The sequence below is a fragment of the Macaca mulatta genome, chromosome 17 (genome assembly GCF_049350105.2).
Source record: "Macaca mulatta isolate MMU2019108-1 chromosome 17, T2T-MMU8v2.0, whole genome shotgun sequence".
Taxonomy (NCBI): domain Eukaryota; kingdom Metazoa; phylum Chordata; class Mammalia; order Primates; family Cercopithecidae; genus Macaca; species Macaca mulatta.
In genome coordinates, this window is record NC_133422.1 from 10587663 (window position 1) to 10602147 (window position 14485).

General features: G+C 47.2%; 1 protein-coding gene across 2 annotated transcripts in view; it reads left to right on the forward strand.

The window, feature by feature from the left end:
* Positions 1-14485, forward strand: part of ALOX5AP (arachidonate 5-lipoxygenase activating protein) — a 45555-nt gene that overhangs the window by 23007 nt on the left and 8063 nt on the right. For both annotated transcript variants that reach the window (XM_077973662.1, NM_001266489.1), the window contains 3 exon segments: positions 5584-5683; positions 9591-9661; positions 13694-13775. In XM_077973662.1, the coding sequence (XP_077829788.1) occupies positions 5584-5683; positions 9591-9661; positions 13694-13775 (253 nt within the window).

Here is a 14485-nt window from a genome sequence, read left to right on the forward strand (position 1 = left end):
CACTCTCTCCGTACTTCGAGAGCCTGATTTTCTGTGATTGGGCAGAGCCGGCCCACCTGGTGCAATGTCCTCCTCTGCCTTTCAAACATTGTTTAGTCATCAAGATCTTCAAACTTGTAACCCTTTCCAGCTTGATCCAGCAGAATGCAGATTTAGAAAAACAGAACGAGTTTCAAATACATTGTTCTAAGAAACCTGGACCAAAACTATCAAAACTTGGTTTCCCAGAGAATGCAGCAAATGGGCTCATTGGCCAGTACTATGGCACTGGCTTTTGAGAGAAAAAGGCTTCATTGCATGGCTGGCCAGCAAGGAGACAGGAGTTGGGCTCAAATCTGTCTCCCCAATTTGGGGCTTAGGGCAAGTTTTAATTACATAGATGCATTTCTTATGAGTAGCAGGCAGAGAGCCTCCAACTTCTCCAGCCAAGGTACCAGCAACTTGGACATGATGCAAACCTGGGAAGCACATACTGTATTTGGAGAAAGTGATTGGGGAGAAATGTGAGCTGAGGGGAGGGGCTCAGTGCCCCTGAGCTACACTTAGTGATGGCAGAGGAAGGATGTGGAGGCTGTTCTACATCTGCTCTGGTTGTAGGGGGAGCTGGCAGGCATTAGCAGTGTCCTCTTTCCCCCAAGAAAGGCAGGCTCCTCCAAGTTTTGGCGACATTATGGCCCTGCAGTCATAAGGATTTGTGAGCATAGTGCTAAGGAGGGAAATGGAGCTGCTGTTACTACCCCAACACATACACACACTCACAAGAAACCTCCCAAGCACCATATTGGAAGACTTTGCCATCCAACCTGGGGTTTGATAGGCTCTAGAAACAGAATCATAGACTCATGAAGTTCCCCCAAAGCAGGAATCTTCCTTATAGTAACCCTCACAGCTGCTTCTTCCTGAACACTACAGAGTTCAGAAAACTCACCACCTTCCAAGCTTGCCTTTCCAATTGTTGCATGGATTGAAAGCTTGCGTTGTGTGAAGAATGGTGCTTCCTGCGGTGCTTAGTATTATCTCATGTAATCTTTGCACCATTTAATCCTCGCACTCACCCACTCACGCAACTGCCTTTGCAGAGACTAGAGGGGTCACTGTAGGCTGACCTTTCCTTCACTGTACCTGTTTTGTTCCCTGCTTTAGTCCCCTGCACCCAGGACACTGCCTGGCAAAAAGACAGGTCTTTATAAGTGTATGCAAGTGAATAAAGAAATACATATTATTATTATTATTATTGAGTTTCACTCTGTCGCCCAGGCTGGAGTGCGGTAGTGCAATCTCAGCTGACTGCAACCTCCGCCTCCCAGGCTCAAGTGATTCTTATGTCTCAGCCTCCTGAGTAGCTGGGACTACAGGCATGTGCCACCACGCCCGGCTAATTTTTGTATTTTTAGTAGAGACAGGGTTTTGCCATGTTGGCCTGGTTGGCCTCGAACTCCTGACCTCAAGTGATCCTCCTGCCTTGGCCTCCCAAAGTGCTGGGATTACAGGCATGAGCCCAGCCTAGAAATACATACTACATGATTTATTCCTGTTTTACAGATAAGCAAAGTGAATCATGGAGAATTTGGAGCGTGGGTTGAAAGTCCCAAGGTCAGGAGTCGTGAAGCTGGGATTAAAACCTAATCACCTGACTTTAGAGAGTAGACACTTGCTCCATGCATATTGCCTCCAATTCATTCATTCAAGCACTCACTGTTCAAGAAGTTCTGTCTTATGCTGAGCTGAAATCTGCAGCCCTGTGCCTTTTATCCAGCAGTCCTGGTGCTGTTCCCTAAAATCACTTAGACTGTGCCTGCTCTTTCTGTGTTTACGGTGTCAGCTGTCACATCCCCCTCTTCAGCCTATCGTTTCTGGAGTCCCTTGCCATTGGGTCACCTCTCCTCTTCCTGTGTTCTTTCTAAGAACACCTATGCAGATAGGTGTCTTCTGTACAGGGAAGCTGTTCCTGAGATATGGACTCCAACTCTGTTAGAATAATCTACGTATGAGTTACTTTTTCGAGAACTGTGTGTCACTGCTGAGTCATAGGAACTCTGTGGTTAACTAAAATCTCAAGATCTCTTTATGTTTGTTGAGAAACTTATTTAACTTCTCTGGCCCTCAGTTTCCTTCACTGAGCAGTGGAGTGATTGATAACCTCCACATGTGGTTGCTGAAGGTCTTGCACAAGATGATATAAAGTAGCCAGCCGTGCCCACGTACAGCAGATGCTTCACAAGGGTTTGCAGCTATCTCTCTATCTAGGTCTTTGTCTCTCTCACACTTGTTCTGGCTTACTGCTAGCAGCTAGCTGCGATAAGTGTGTTTATGGTCTTTGCATGCATTGTTTCTGTAGCATACTGCAGGATTACAAGAGGTTGGGGAGTGAGGGGGCGGTGAGGAGTAGACAAAGGCAGCCAACTCTTCCAAGTTATCTTAGAAGGAAGGAGAGGTAAACCCTAGTGGAATGTTGGACTGAGGCAGGTTTGTTTTTGTTTTGTTTAAAGGGTAGGGAAGATCTGTGGGTGTTTCCAGGATAAAGAAAAGGAGAGAAGATGATATTAAAGATTCTGGAAGTGGGAGAAGGAGCAATGAAATACAGACTTGAAGTCAGTGGCATGGACAGGGTCAAGATCGCAGGTAGAGGTCACAGCCTTAGAGAAAAGGAAGGGGCTTGGTTCTCTGAGCAAGGAGGGAAAGAAGAGAGGTAGATGCAGAGAACTACAGCGTGTCGTGCTGCTGGTTGCAGAAATAACCTCTGACTTTTAATACAGTCATCCCTCCGTATCCCTGGAGGATTGGTTTCAGGACCTCCCTTGGATACCAAAATTCATGGATGCTCAAGTCCCTGATATAAAATGGCATAGTATTTGCATTTAACCTACACACATCCTCCATATACTTTAAGTAATCTCTAGATAATCTCTAGATTACTTGTTTTGTCTTTTTTTTTTTTTTTTTTTTTTTTGAGATGGAGTTTCACTCTCGTCACCCAGGCTGGAGTGCAGTGGTGCAGTCTCAGTTCACTGCAACCTCCGCCTCCTGGGTTCAAGTGATTTTCCTGCCTCAGTGTCCCGAGGAGCTGGGATTACAGCCCCCCCTCAACTCCCCCAACAACTGGCTAATTTTTGTATTTTTAGTAGAGACGGGGTGTCACCATGTTGGCCTGGCTGGTCTCGAACTACTGGCCTCAGGTGATCTACCTGCCTCGGCCTCCCAAAGTGCTGGGAATACAGGTATGAGCCACTGTGTGTGGCCTAGATTACTTATAATACTTGATAGAATGTAAATGCTATGTAAACCGTTGTTACACTGTATTGCTAAAAAATAGTAACAAGAAAAAAATCTATACATTTTCAGTATAGACAAAATGTTTTGTTTTGTTTTGTTTTGTTTGTTTTAATATTTTTGGTCAGTGGTTGGTTGACTCCAGGAATGCAGAACCTGCAGATACAGAAGGCTGATTATACTAGCCCTGTTTATGTGTTCAGAGGCAGGGAACACCATCTTGGGTTCTGGAAAGAAAACAATTAGGATCTTCTGTCATACTCTGGCAAAAACAGGTCTTTCCACAGGTGTATTAAACCCTGTGGAACTGGCTGGGCCCAGTGGCTCACGCCTGTAATCCCAGCACTTTGGGAGGCCAAGGCGGGTGGATCACAAGGTCAGGAGATCGAGACCAGCCTGGCCAATATGGTGAAACCCCGTCTCTACTAAAAATACAAAAATTAGCTGGGTGTGAATGATGCACGCCTGTAGTCCCAGCTACTGGGGAGGCTGAGGCAGAAGAATCGCTTGAACGCTGGAGGCGGAGGTTGCAGTGAGCCGAGATCACGCCACTGCACTCCAGCCTGGGCGACAGAGTGAGATTCTGTCTCTTTAAAAAAAAAAAACCTGTGGAACTGATGAAATCCTGCGGGGAGCTTCACGGTGACAGCAAGAGGAGAAACACATCCCCATGTGACCCACAGAGTTTGAAGTCCCGGCTGCACTGCTCCCCAGCGGTGGGGTGAGTCTGGAAGGTCGCAGGGTTCTTACCCACAGAGTGGGAACAGTACTACCCACTGCAAAGAGTGGGTGCAAAACTCAGTGACAGAGTACACGGCAAGTGCCCATCACATTGCCTGGGATGAGGTGGGCCCTTCCTTTATGCAAGAGACCCTACAGATACACTTAAAGTGGGCACATTCCTACAGAAGGAGTGTTATTTGTATCAAAAAGAAACACATGAAAGGCTTTTATTCCTATACATAATAAAGCACCCTTTTAATGTCTTTTTGAGGCAGATAATATGAAATTGATGAAAAGGAACCCTGTGGTTGGATCCCTGACAATCACATATATCCCCTTTTTCACTCTTGAAAAAGGAGTAAAGGAATAAAATAGAAAAGGAGAGAAGGGAGAGAGACCTTCACCCCCCCATCATCCAGTCTATAGTCAAACCCTCCAGACTGTGTCTCCTTGGCGTCTCTGACACCCCCACCGCCACCACCCCAGTCGACTCCTATCTTATCCCCCGTTCCTGGATCTGATTCTGCGAAGTGCCTGCTACACTAAACACAGGGTGGCTTTCTGATGACTACATTCCTCTGCTTAAACCTGTCAGTAATTCCTTGTTGTTCTCAGACAGAACTAAGTTCTGAATTTCTTCACACGGCTCTCAGCAAGGTCACAGTCACCCTGCTAGGCCCAGGTGCAAATCTCAATGGTCATCTTCTTAACCCCTGGCTCAGTTATTGCTTTGTCATTGGGGCTCACGCCCCCACCCTCTTGCATGCATCAAATGGCCCCTTACCATGCTCTTCTTTCGCCCATAGCTCAGCACACCGTATCATTTCAATTTATGTATTTTGCTTACTGTGGATGATCTGTTTCCTCCTCTGCTGCCCTCACCAGAGCATCAGTTTCTCAAACCAAGGCTCTTTGTTTTGTTCTTGGATGCAAGCTAAATGTCTGGCACGTGGCAAGTGGTCATAGACACATGTCATTGAAAGAACAATTCATCACCTCCCTGTTTGGCCTTGTCTGTGGTTCTACCAAATCCCACTTTCTCCCCAGCGCCCTCCATTCCCCCTCCTTGGCTGGACATTCTGAACCAAAACAGTTCTTTCCCCTGGACATTCGCATATTCCGTTCTCCTAACATAGAGTGGCCCCTCTCCCTCCCTCTGCTTGGCTAATTTCTACTTGTTCTTCAGATTTTATCTTAGGTGTAATTCTCTCTAGGAATCCTTCTGTGACCCAACATGGAATTAAGTTGCCTCCTTTGACCCTGAAAGCACCGTGTACTCAATCTTATCTTGGCATGACTCGCTCTGCTGTGAGGAACACCTGCTTTCCTTGTTTGTCTATTCCTTTAGGCTGTAAGATCCTGGAAAGTGGGGGCCGTGCCTTGCTCACAACTGCGTTTCCAACACCAAACGCAGCATTCAGTAGAGAGCAGCTGCTGAGTACATTTCTGCTAAATGACAGTTGATGGAGGACATTTAGGGCTGTTTGGAGGTCAAGTCAAGGAGGCGTTTAACATTCTAGTAAAACAAGGAAGTAGCAGACTCCAGAACATGCCCACGATGAGCCGAATGCAAACCTTTTTTGTTGGCAGGATTCTTTGCCCATAAGGTGGAGCACGAAAGCAGGACGCAGAATGGGAGGAGCTTCCAGAGGACGGGGACACTTGCCTTTGAGCGAGTCTACACTGCCAAGTGAGTCTAAACCCTGATGTTGCTAACGGCGGGGGCAAGGGCAGGGGGGTCTCCTTCTAGGAGTGATGACACCCTTAATACCACAGGTCTGTCTGAGCCAACTTTCTGAGCGCCAGGGAGCTAAGGAAGGTTGGATTTCACCAGAGAGGCGTTGTGGACACCCTTCATCATCTTAGTGAGTGCTAGTGTCAAAAGAAAGGGAGTGGGGATATGGGGCGCGTTGGCGGAGTGAGGTGTGATCTCTGCAGCTTCAGAAAGATCAGAGAGAGTCATTTGATTAGGGAAGTTGACCTATTTCCTGTGGGGTTAGACCAGGGGTGTTACTGTGAACACCGGCCATGACTCACCAGTCGCCTTCAGAAGCCACAGGCAGGACACGCTGGTGACAGCCTTCAACTCACCTGCCCCTCGCTCTCCTGCAGGTGGAAGTCTGGAGGTGACACCAGTGCATTTTCTAACACAGGGGCTCCTTGAGCAACTAGAATAAGAACAAAAAGAATGGGGACATTACGCAGGTGCTTTCCCCCTCTCTCATTCTTTTCTTTGAATACAAAGGCTGTTTGAAAACACCCGAGCAGCTCCTAAAGATGGGTGGAATCTATTCAGGATGCAAATCCGAAGGAATGTTATTCAAATCCTCCTCTCTCCTTTGTGCAGAGTGTATTTCAAGGCTCAGCCAGCGGTAGGTGTGTTGGGGACTATGGACTACGGACTAGGGGCCTGTCATGGAGGAAGGCCTCATGCTAAGGGAGGAGCTGGCCTTCAGTTCCAGCCCACGAGCAACTTTGATGTCCCCAGAGATCCTTCCAAAGGGGGAGTCATGGTCACCCAAGAAAAATGCATTCAGAATGCCAAGAATGGGGCAAATGCAGGATAAAGATTCACACCGCAGGGCTGGAGTCCCTGGGCTCGCTGCTGGCACCATGGGAGGGAGGGTCCCCTTCAGGGGTACCATTGTTTTCCCGTGAATTAAACTGGCTTCAAGGGATCTCGACTGAACAGGCCTACATCACACTCACCGATATACTTTCTCTTCAGTCCTCCTCATCTAGGTATTTTTAATTGTTTCAGTGAGGTGTAGGCAAGCGGGAATTGGAGGGAGCGTCTCCTCAGCTCCCTCCCTCCGCTCTGAAATTGCTGGGCCACTCTTGAACACATTAGTACGGTGGTCACAGTCTGATCGCCTGGCCCCTTGCCCTCTTTGGGCATTTTCCTTTCGGACAGTCCCTGAACACTCACAGTGCTGCTGCAGCGGGCCACCTAGGTCTCCCTCTTTCTGCATGCTCCCACCTGCTCTGGGCTCCATTCCCTTCTCCCAAGCACTTCTGTCCAGGGCTATTCCAGCAGTCCAAGCTCAAGGAAATCCTTTGCTAAACTGATTATAGAGAGGTTTCTATTTTAACATCTAGGCCTTCCATGTATTAATTCTCAGAATCAACTTAAGATGTTTAAAGGTGTGATTTAAGACATTTTAAAACCATTTGGAGGAGAGTACAGAAATTGTGTCGGTCGCTGTCAGCCTCTTTGCACCATCTGCAGAGAAAATTACTAGAGTCCCACCTCGGACATATCCACATGCAAGAGGTGCAAAGAAAGTGTCTCTGATGAAGCAAGGTCAAAACTTCTCCCCAGATGAAACCCAAAGCAAGCATTCCTACTATGCTATATCAGTTTGGAAAGAGAAACTTCTGCCAGGTGACTGCATCCTCACTGGTCACATTGTGTTCCTATGGACTCCTCAGCTCAACCAGTTTGGAGAAGTTATGGCGCGATTTCACCGTATGTGGTTAGAAGTTAGGTTTCCGTTTGGCTGGCAATAAAGAAGAAATGGAGCAGGCCAGGCTGTGTAGTTTCTGCCATGTCCCCCCAGGAGTGAACAGCTCTAAGAAGCCATGGCACTCAGACCTGGTGTCACTGGTTGCCAGCCTCCAGATTGCAGAAGTGCCCTTTGGTTGGTGGCTGTGCTGTGTCATTTGGAAGTTCCACAGTCATTGTGGGGCTCCAGAGATGAAAAGTGTAAGAGGAGAGTGGAAGGTGCTTATTGCCGCTCGGGCATCCCCACTGTGTGGGTGCTTCAGCCCAGCCCTCAAAACCCACGGGTCTGTACACTCAACCTCCATGAGAGGGAAGGCGAAGGATGAGGGAGGGGACAGCCAGCCATGGAAAGGTAGGAACTAAGCAGGCAGGGTGGCGAGTTTTCCGTAAGATAAAAATTGCCTGAATACTGCTGAGGTTCTGTTACAAAGACCGCTTCCTCCCTGGGCCAGCAGTGTATCTGTGTGCCTGTCTGGGTTGTAAAAAGGGCCAAAGATCAATGCAGCAGGCAGCTACATGCTGGCAAAAGCCAGAGGCAGCTGGTCTGTTCGCCTGTGTCAGGAAACCACTGGGAATAGGGTTGTGTGTTATTCTAGGAGAAAGTCGTCCCAGGAGCAGCTTCTCCAGGGGCATCCAGGAACACTGAAAAGGGTTGCAAGATGACCCATGAGGCTGCAGGAAGAAATAAAGCTTTACTCATTTTTAACATATACACGGACAGTAGTATGTGTATATAGTTTATATGCAAATATACTTGTCATAAGGTTGCATGCTCAAAACTTGGTTGATGGGGTGTGGGATCATAAATGTTTAGTGACCATGGCTATCAAGGAAAAATAGCATGAAGGACAAATGATGCTGGTGGATTGAAGAGACAGATGCATGTATTTTTAGCATAAAACACAACTGCTGACTGATAGAGATAGCTCAAGACTCTGGGGCAGCTGCTGAACAGATACCCCAGGCAGTGCGGCTCATCAGCTCAGACTTGGCCTTAATTAATGGGCTGTGCCTTCACCCATCTCTCACGAGGGCAGAGCTGAGTCAGGGTCTGAGAGCTAAAAGGAATTGGATCTGGACTCTGTTCACGTGTATATTTTAATTCTAATTAATTAATTTTTTTGAAAGACAGAATCACCCTCTGTTGCCCAGGCTGGAGTACAGTGGCACGATCTTGGCTCATTGCAACATCGGCCTCCCATGTTCAAGTGATTCTCCTGCTTCAGCCTCCTGAGTAGCTGGGATTACAGGCACATGCCCCCATGCCCGGCTAATTTTTGTATTTTTAGTAGAGACAGGGTTTCGCCATGTTGTCTAGGCTTGTCTTGAACTCCTGACCTTGTGATCCGCCTGCCTTGGCCTCCCAAAGTGCTGGGATTATAAGGTGTATTGTTTTAAGCCACTCAGTTTGTGGCCACTTGTTATAGCAGCAAGAGGAAACTCATACAATCATCATGTGAACTCACAGGAATATGGTGAGTTAAGAGAGGATGGGTGTAAAACATCCATGGTAGAGTGAGAACTCTCCAGGGAGTGAGGACTGTGTCCGGCACACAGTGATCGCCCTCTCAGTAAGCTAACTTTCTGAGCACCAGCTTTTTTGAATTGACCTTGGTGTCTTTAACGCTTGAAGATCACCTTTCTTTGCTCAGCCTGACTTGCCGACCTGGGCTGATTTGTGGATCTGATAGAAAAGTTTCCTTAGTTGGGCTCTTCTCCCCCACCACCCCCACGCCAGTGTGGCCACATCCTCTGTCTGCATTGCTCACTCTTCAATTCCAAGAAGCACAGGTGCACTGCCAGGAACGGGAACCCTGCCAAAGGAATACATCAAGAAACCAAGTCTCCCTTATGCATCACCATAGGAACAGAGTTAATGGATTATGAACATGTGTTTGCTTTATACCATTGTTTGTTTCCCAGGTGGCAGCTGGCTGCCCCATCTTATTGGGCAGATATAAGTGGAATTATGAATGGGATTTATGTTTCATACATGATGATGATGATTAACTTCAACTTTCAGGTAATTTTCAGACCATATTGCAGTGACTTGGTATCTGATTGTTTTTCTCCTTATTTATTTATTCCGCAGCCAGAACTGTGTAGATGCGTACCCCACTTTCCTCGCTGTGCTCTGGTCTGCGGGGCTACTCTGCAGCCAAGGTAACTCAGACTTCCCTTTGTTCATTCTCCTTCTATAAAGTGCATCTCAAGGAGGTTCAAAGGGCAGGCTTTTTGTTGAAAGGACTTTGCCTGACCTCTGGCTCCCATCTGTGAAGCCCTGGAGAGGTGAGAGCCCTCGGGAGGCTGTGTTTCAGGCATGCTCTGCGCCCGTGCAGAGCGCGTGTGATAATGCATTGCTAATACTTGCTCCCTGGTGGCTGGTTGAGAGCTGCTGTGCTGACAAGGGTGGTTTAAGGCTAAATGTGACTCAGAATCCTTAAGCAGTGTTAGTTCAGATACAAGGGCATTATAAATGAGAGTGCCTGAGGGATCTATTCTGGGGCGGCTGTAACTGGGCTCTTCTGCTGATAAGCTTCCAGTATGGTGGCCCTCCTTCAGGCATGTTTCCATGGAGCCACGGGCTGGATGCCACATCCCTGGCCTTCCCAGGTTAGCAGCAGCCCACAGGCTTGACTTGAGCAAGTTGGAAATACAGATCAACTTCCAGAGTTGATTTAACATTGAGTGGAAATCAGTCATACTTTCGGTCCCCTTTCGGGGCCATGCCTGGCACTGTGCCTGGTGGCCGATCGGCATGAACTGGCCAGCTTCTGTGGCCCTGGAGGGCACAGGCAGAAAGGCCACACTGAGTCCCATGATGAACTATGTAAGACTTATTTTTGTCTCCCCGCTCTATAAAGTAGATAGAGTGGATCTTATGTCCCTTATTACCTTTCAGGATACTTTGATTCAGAGAGATGAAGTAACTTGCTTACAGCTACTCAGCTGGTGAATAACACAGGCAGAATGAGTGCCTGGGTCTTTTGGCTTAAAATTCTGGATTTTCACAAAGATCCTCTTACTTTATTCATTTACATAATAAATATATATTGAAGAGCTACTCTGTGCCAAGCCCTGAGCCTAGATATACAGTGATAAATAAAAGAGATGGCGGTGAAGCACAGGCCAGCTGGCAAGATGGACCACAGACGTCAGTGAATGAAGAAATGACAAGGGTGGGAAGCACCATGTGGGAAAAGAACTAAGTTCAGTGATAGAGAGCAGAGGTGAGGCGGCAGCAGAAACCACTTAAGGGACACCACGTGGCACTCCTTCTGTGCTGAGAAGGCTGTCAGTAAGCTCACCATTTATTTCCTATTTTCTATCCTGAGTTAAATAGGAAATATGTCTCGCATTACTCAAAAAATCAAGTCGGCCGGGCGCGGTGGCTCAAGCCTGTAATCCCAGCACTTTGGGAGGCCGAGACGGGCGGATCACGAGGTCAGGAGATCGAGACCATCCTGGCTAACACAGTGAAACCCCGTCTCTACTAAAAATACAAAAACTTAGCCGGGCGAGGTGGCAGGCGCCTGTAGTCCCAGCTACTCGGGAGGCTGAGGCAGGAGAATGGCGTGAACCCGGGAGGCGGAGCTTGCAGTGAGCTGAGATCCGGCCACTGCACTCCAGCCTGGGTGACAGAGCGAGACTCCGTCTCAAAAAAAAAAAAAAAAAAAAAAGTCAAACTATGCTCTTACTAGGAGTTATGGTTCTTTTTATGTCTTAGATGATGCTTGATCCAGATGAATGCGGACTTGCTGTAGCCAGATAAATACAATGGGAGTTTGAAGGTGTTTCGTAGCCCTGGAAATATGTATTTCCTGTCAAAACAAGCTTTGTCATTGCCAGCAGACAAAATCATCAGTAAATCTTGGTTGATAATCATTTCTTATGAATAAATAGATTGTAGAATTTTTTTGAGCAGAAAGGAAACCCAAAGATAATTCTAGTGCAAATCCCTCACTTCATAGAGCAGAAGCTCAAGTCCCAGAGGAACCATGGCTTGCACGAACGTCAGAATTTCAGAGCCTGGATTTATACCCTCCTGGTGCCGGCAGCCCACTTCCCTGCAGGAGGCACTCACCTTCCTTGCACAGGGGTTTGAGTACGGTCATTTTCCACCCATAATCTCTGATAGCTCATGTTCAATTGGGTTCCCATTGAAAGAAAAATGGACCAGTAAGTTAGAGCAGAATCATTCAGATGGTACAACATAGGAAAAACTTTGCCCAATGCAAATCATGATTGTGACAGTCTTGCGCTTTTTAGAGAATAGCATGGGCCGGGCACAGTGGCTCACGCCTGTAATCCCAGCACTTTGGGAGACCGAGGCAGGCGGGTCACTTGAGGTCGGGAATTCAAGACCAGCCTGACCAACATGGAGAAACCCTGTCTCCACCAAAATTAGCTGGGCGTGGTGGTGCATGCCTGTAATCCCAGCTACTCAGGAGGCTGAGGCAGGGGAATCACTTAAACCTGGGAGGCGGAGGTTGCGGTGAGCCAAGATAGCACCATTGCACTCTAGCCTGGGCAACAAGAGTGAAACTCCGTCTCTAAATAAATAAATAAATAAATAAATAAATAAATAAGAATGAAAGCCGAAACTCACAGTTTCTCTTTTGCTTTGATTTTTTTTATCTACCAGATAACAGTAGTATTTTGGAAGGCAGGAGGAATTGTGGAAAGAAATGGGTTTTGGGGAGTGGCTGATTGGAGGCAAATCCAAGGACTCTCATTGCTGGTGTGTGACTCCAGGCTGTTACTCAGCTTTTCCAAGCCTCAGTTTCCTTATTGTAAAATAGGCCCATGGTCTAGCTAGTAGCATTCCTATGGTGAGTGAAATAATATGTATAAAACTCCTGACACAGTGCTTGGCATATACCAGATTGAGCCATGTAAAATTGCCAATATCTGACTATTTATGACCTACAAAAACAGCATTTCATATGATTCCGCCTAACAACTGAAGCGTGATAAATATTATTGATAATGTGGGTGGTGGTGATAAAGTTTTGTAATCAGAAAGACCTGGTTTCAAATTCCACCCCTTCACTGCCCTGACTAATTTTCATTCATTTGACAAATATTATTTTGAAAACCCCTATGTGCCAGGCACTATGCCAGGCTCAGAGATGGTCTAGAAAGAAGACAGATGTCCTCATGGCTCTTGTGGCCTGAGCCTAAATTTCCTCATCTGTCAGACGGTGACAGTAACACACTCCTTACCAGCGAGCTGGGAGGATTGGAGACTCAAGTTCCTCAAACGCCAGGAGCACTGCGGCAGGTGAAAAGGATTCCCTCAATGGCAGCAGTTTGTAAACGGCTTTTATATCTGTGGCTCCAGATAACATGAGTTCCAGCTGAGTTAACTCCCAGCGCTAAGCCTTCAGGACTTCACAGAGTTATTGGGGTGCTGCTCCAGGCAGTTTCCCAAAAGGCTAGAATGCAGAGGGAATCTCCTTCCCTAGAGATCTTTTCTAAACGGTAACTGTTGGTTCAGGAAAGATTAAAACATTGTGCTGCTGGGAGGCTCAGGGGTGAAGGGTGTACTTTTAAGAGAACCAGTTTCAGAGCTGGGTTCAGGGTTTAAGCCCTACCCTCTGCCCCCTTTTACCAGCTGACAGCCTCATGCAAGCCTGGTGGACCACCTGAACCCACGTTTCTGCATCTGGAAATAGAAATGTGGGTACTAGTTATGTTGAAAGGACTCATGTTAGATGATGGCTACGCAAATACCTTGTAAACCAGGGGTGTCCAATCTTTTGGGCTCTCTGGACCACACTGGAAGAAGACTTGTCTTGGGCCACACATAAAATACACTAACCCTATTGGTAGCTGATGAGCTAAAGGAAAAAAAGTCGCAAAAAAAAAAAAAATCTCAATGTTTCTAAGGAAGTTTATGAATTTGTGTTGGGCTGTATTCAAAGCCATCCTGGGCCATGTGTGACCCACAGGCTGCGGATTGGACAAGTTTGTTGTAAACAATGCCATGATGCCGGCATAAGGTCATTATTATCAGTATTAGGAAGGTTCTCGGGTTTCCTCTAGCCCTTGGGCTTTTTTTCTGAAGTGCGCATGTCCTCTGCTAGATTTTGTGACCAACGTTGATTGCCTAATGACTATGCTAAAATTGGGCTAACGGCATGTTTTTGGTGGCTACGAAACTGATACAGGTGTTTTCATTTCTCCACTTAGTTCCCGCTGCCTTTGCTGGACTGATGTACTTGTTGGTGAGGCAAAAGTACTTTGTTGGTTACCTAGGAGAGAGAACGCAGAGGTAGGTAATGGGGACTACTAAAGAACTGTGGAGTGATTCCTGATTTTCGAGCAGGAAGAGTGATAATTCAAAACAATATTTTACTAGATTCATGGCTCTGTAGCATCCCCTTGGGTGGGAGGGGGAAGGCTGACTAGGACTTCTGATCCTTCTCTCCCTGAGCTTCGAAGACCGAAAATACAGCTGGGGGACTTGCCCAGTTTTCTCATTAAGCAATTCCTCTGCATGGTGTTGACTTTCAAAGGGTGCTTCAGTGTTGTTTGTTGCACGTGCCTTGCAGTCCCACACCCTACACTCCCGCCTTGCAGAGTCTGGCGCTGGAATGACTTTTTATGTCTGGGTTCCCAGGCCTCTTGGGAGTGAAACATTTGACTGTTTGTCTAGAGAAATGAGAACGAATGCTTGCACCTTGTGATAAGTTGTCCTGAGGAACAGATCTTCCAGGGGCCAGCAGAAAGAACGTTGGGAAAATAAGATGCAGACATGACGGCCGGGTGCGGCGGCTCACGCCTATAATCCCAGCACTTTGGGAGGCTGAGGTGGATGGATCACCTGAGGTCGCGAGTTCGAGACCAGCCTGGTCAACATGGTGAAACCCCGTCTCTACTAACAAATATACAAAAAATTAGCCAGGCATAGTGGTGGGCGCCTGTAATCCCAGCTACTCGGTAGGCTGAGGCAGGAGAATCGCTTGAACCCAGGAGGTGGAG